General features: G+C 32.3%; 1 protein-coding gene across 4 annotated transcripts in view; it reads left to right on the top strand.

Annotated features, from left to right (window-relative positions):
• The first annotated feature begins 583 nt into the window (after positions 1–583).
• LOC106470736 (optineurin-like) overlaps positions 584–4835 on the top strand; it is a 16226-nt gene continuing 11974 nt past the window's right edge. The window contains exons 1-2 of one of the 4 annotated variants that reach the window (XM_022399373.1): positions 584–736; positions 2783–3042. In XM_022399373.1, the coding sequence (XP_022255081.1) occupies positions 2799–3042 (244 nt within the window). In that variant the 5' untranslated portion in view covers positions 584–736; positions 2783–2798. The other 3 variants (XM_022399371.1, XM_022399374.1, XM_022399372.1) reach the window with 3 other exon arrangements.

Here is a 4835-nt window from a genome sequence, read left to right as displayed (position 1 = left end):
ATATATATATACTGACTTTTATAGCTAGAATATAATAATTGAGACTGCATTATTTACACAAATATAAGTTGTAAATTCAATTATTTTTTTTTGTATGAAAATTTAAGTACAGGCTAAATATTTTACTCTAACCTTATCCGAACTGCTTACTGATAAAAGTGCTACGAAGGGATTCCAGTGTAAGACTAGAGGGAAGGCAGCTAGTCATCACCACCCACCGCCAACTCTTGGACTACTCTTTTACCAACTGACCTTCACATAATAACGCCCACATGTTTGGTGGGCCGGGCCTAAATTTGTTCCCGAAGTGAGCCGGTTTGAAAGTGGTGGACGTATTAAACACTGCAGAAGCTTTAGCTGAGTGATCCTACCAACGGAGTGAACAATATTGTTGTATCCAAATATATCTTTCCTTGATTTGTAAAGCATAAAGTATCCTGTTTTGCAGTTTGTAAACTTAGCTTGACAATATTTTAATATTTTTCATCCTTTTTCTCTTAGAAAATTTGTTCTCGGATTCGTATCAATTTTATTTTAGAATTATAAGAAAACTAGAAGAGAAAGCAAATAATAATAAGTGATAATATGTTAACCACACTGTATCGGCCATATTCAGTTCCGACGAGGTCTTTCGTTCAATACCAAGGCTTTACAGCAGTGGGCGAAGGCGCTAATTTTATTATTAATTATATGAAAAACAACTTTTATGGTGTGAACTAGATTAATTAAGTGAAATGTGAGTATTATAAATTTTATTTGAGTCACTTAAGGATCATAATTACGATAAGGAATAATAGGTCAATAGTATTTATTTATTTTTCACACCAGAGCCACGAGTAAAAAAAAGCGATCTATCTAACGCGTTAGGGTTACTGGCGTTCTTGAAATTAATAGTAACTGATGAATGATGTATTGCAGGTAACATTGCTGGTTTGCTACCGTGTTATGTCCACAGGAGTCAGTCATTCTTACATGAATTCTCGTAATTCTAACGATGTGATATGAAATCACTGTAAAATCTCAAACATTTAGCTTTGAAATAGGCTGATATAAAATCATATTTGTTGATAAGTCAAGTCAAAACACGAATTTTGCATTATCTAGAAACGTTCAGCGTAATTTTTCCATTATTTTATTTAACTCATTTTAAAATTTAGCAGGTAGAGATGCCCCATGGCTAAAGTTATAGCTATATATTCAGTATATTTGGTATGTGAGTAACGTTACACTTACAGAGTTTAACTTTAATGACAGTGTACGAGCTAATTATGCAGAGTATTAACTATTCATTTTACCCTACATTAAATACATTGCTGATTTATCATTTAGAACTTAGAAGAGAATAAATACCAGATACATTATATAGGGATACTTAACAGAAAAAAAAAAACTGTAGATATGCATTTCATAGGTTCTAGAGGCTATGCAAATATATGCAAACTGTATGATGGGCAAAAGTATTTTTATTCTTCACATAAACATCACTTTTAATGGCTGGAGACGGCTTAAATGGGTAATGAAGAAAAACTTTAATATAAGCTTTTCTTCATTACCCATTTAAGCCGTCTCCAGCCATTATTAGTCTCAAAGTGGGTTCCTCGTCATCGAATTTAAACATCACTTTGTACTCCGACTTGTCAAAATCTGAGTCAGACTGACCCCTTTGAATTAGAGACATCTCTTAAGTACAAATACTTTTGTAACAATCTGATTTTTGTGTAGAACAGGTGCCACTATTTTTTTGAGTTAATGTTGTAAATTTAGAATTTCAATCTCCATTACAGGTTTGTTCATTGGTCTGATCCTATGGACGTTTGGTTAATAAAGTTTAGAGATGGCTTAAATGGGTAATGAAGAAAACTATATACAGCTCAAATTTAATATATGATTGGTTTTGATTTGCTAAACAGTTAGCAAGAATTTCTTACTTTATTTGTATATTAAATATTTGAGTTTTTGTCAATTTTATTTTGAAATTTACAAATAACTGTAATTTTGAAGTAACTATGTAAACTATTTTGTCAATAAAAAGTAAAAGTAGCTACAAAAATATAAAGAGCTATAAGCTTATTGACTGATGGCATAATACCTGCAATTTACAGTAATTATTGGTCCTAAGTTTTTGTTGATTTAATGATACAGATCTTAAAAAACAATCCTTACTTACTAAAAATAGGTGTGTGTAAATATATTGGTAATACTAGGTTGCCCTGTTGAGGCAGTGACCCAAAAAGTGTATGGTTCTTTCATTTATACCATTCATACTCTGTGTATTGAGAAACATTTAGATCTTACTCTAGCACTTAGATCTTACATTGACTGTCTGGCTGTTACAGACTAGTTAGTTGTGTACTGCCATCCACTAATCTTCTTCAGTTTTAATGCATTTAGATTGATATATGTTCTTGTTTATAAATTAAGGTTTTTATAGTGGTTGAAATTCAACAAGATAGAATAACAATAGATTGTAAAAACATGCAATATGCACTATATAGTAAGCTTGTAGGTTCACTAAGGTTCAGTCAAAATGTGTGAAAATGTTCTATTGAAAACATCAAATAATTGTTTAATGGCACACCTTTTTCAACTGAGGGATTTTGTAAGACTAACAGACTTATTTGTCAATGAAAAGTGTAAAGACAAAAGAAACTGCATAATAAAAAAAACATTTTGTGTGTTTAGTGGTTTTTTATACTAAAGCTTAGTTGACAATGAAAGTAGAAAGACAAAAGAAACTACATAATAAATTCTTATTTGTTCCTTTTTTTGTTTATATCATTAGGTGATAGAAGCAGTTGATGGAAATTGTAAAGGAAATTAGTTTGCCCATGTCTGTTGGCCACTGTTCTGATGAGAATAAGGAGCAAGATGGATTTATGGTATTGTCGTCATCTCCAAGCATTGATGAAGTCCACTTTCCAGATTCCATGGACCTACTGAATAATTTGCACTTAAGTCTGGCATCAGCTAGCCCTGATCTTTCTTATGAAGAGATTCAAGAGAAGTTAAAAGAATTGCTAAAAGAAAACTTGGAACTAAAAGGCAAGAACACAGTAGAGTAGAAATTTATTTGAATAATAGGAATGATTTAAAATATCAAAAATATACCATGTAGACATATGTGTTATAAAATATACCATGTAGGCATGTGTGTTATAAAATATACCATGTAGGCATGTGTGTTATAAAATATACCATGTAGACATGTGTATTATAAAATATACCATGTAGACATGCGTGTTATAAAATATACCATGTAGACATGCGTGTTATAAAATATACCATGTAGACATGTGTGTTATAAAATATACCATGTAGACATATGTGTTATAAAATTATTGTTATATTTTTAAATTTGATAATATAAAAAATGTGGACTTTAAGTAAAACTTGTCTAAAGACCGCACTTCTTGTTTTTGTGTATGTGTGATCTGTTTTATTAATTTTTTTTCCTATTAAGAGTAAAAAGTTTCTTAGAATTTCAGGCAGTGACTGAAAGTTATAGACATGCTATAAACGTAAGAAAAATATTTGTAATAAAAAAACAAACTGCTGTGTCTGCAGTTACATCCGAAGACCAGAACACACATAATAACCCGTACCATGGTGACCTTGTTTCCAAAGACCAGAACACACATAATAACCTGTACCATGGAGACCTTGTTTCCGAAGACCAGAACACACATAATAACCCGTACCATGGAGACCTTGTTTCCGAAGACCAGAACATACATAATAACCTGTACCATGGTGACCTTGTTTCCGAAGACCAGAACACACATAATAACCCGTACCATGGTGACCTTGTTTCCGAAGACCAGAACACACATAATAACCCGTACCATGGTGACCTTGTTTCCGAATACCAGAACACACATAATAACCTGTACCATGGTGACCTTGTTTCCAAAGACCAGAACACACATAATAACCTGTACCATGGTGACCTTGTTTCCGAAGACCAGAACGCACATAATAACCCGTACCATGGTGACCTTGTTTCCGAAGACCAGAACACACATAATAACCCGTACCATGGTGACCTTGTTTTGGTTAAACAATGTCATATTTTTGTTAAGGCCTGTTTTGTATTATAAAAATGTTTTTTCGTCATTGATTTGGTCTTGCCATTTTTCATGCAGCCCTTCTTTTTGATGTAAATATTAACTGTTTTAATATCTAACCTATACAAAAGCCATTATGTGTCACATCACGCTTGATTTCTCAAAATAGGAGAAGTCATAAACACCAAAATGCATTTATCCAGATAGAATAGTTCGATTACTATCGGCACATTATGATTTTAGTGATGGGGGTGCAAGGGGGCCATGAGAGGGGCTGTGAAACCTTATAAGTGTAGTGAGTGTTGTTATAATAAGTCTAAAGGCATAGTGTGGGATCACCTAGCCTATAGCCAAGTGTATAAAATTTATCTTGAAAGTAAAAATATTGATTCAATTTAAACTTAAATCGTTTCTGAAGTAAGCTATTTTCTATTATATCACCAATGTTTTTAATAAAAAACAATCCTCTTTAATCAATGTAGACTAAATTAAGAAATCAACAAATATTTTTCCAGTTTTGTTGTCTGTACATTTCATTGATAACTTAATCAAGGAGTGTTGAGTCTTGTAGTTGATGACTTAATGAACGAAGAATGTTGAGGCTTGCAGTTGACAACTTAATCAAGGAAGAGTGTTGAGTCTTGTAGTTAATGACGTACTCAAGGAAGAGTGTCGAGTCTTGTAGTTGATGACTTAATGAAGGAAGAGTGATGAGGCTTGTAGTTGACAACTAAATCAAGGAAGAATATTGAAGCATGTAATTTTAAATAT

The sequence above is a fragment of the Limulus polyphemus genome, unplaced genomic scaffold (genome assembly GCF_000517525.1).
Source record: "Limulus polyphemus unplaced genomic scaffold, Limulus_polyphemus-2.1.2 Scaffold4191, whole genome shotgun sequence".
In the NCBI taxonomy this organism is placed as follows: domain Eukaryota; kingdom Metazoa; phylum Arthropoda; class Merostomata; order Xiphosura; family Limulidae; genus Limulus; species Limulus polyphemus.
The sequence above is the reverse complement of the archived record's forward strand: the minus strand, read 5'-3'. Positions and strand labels throughout refer to the sequence as shown.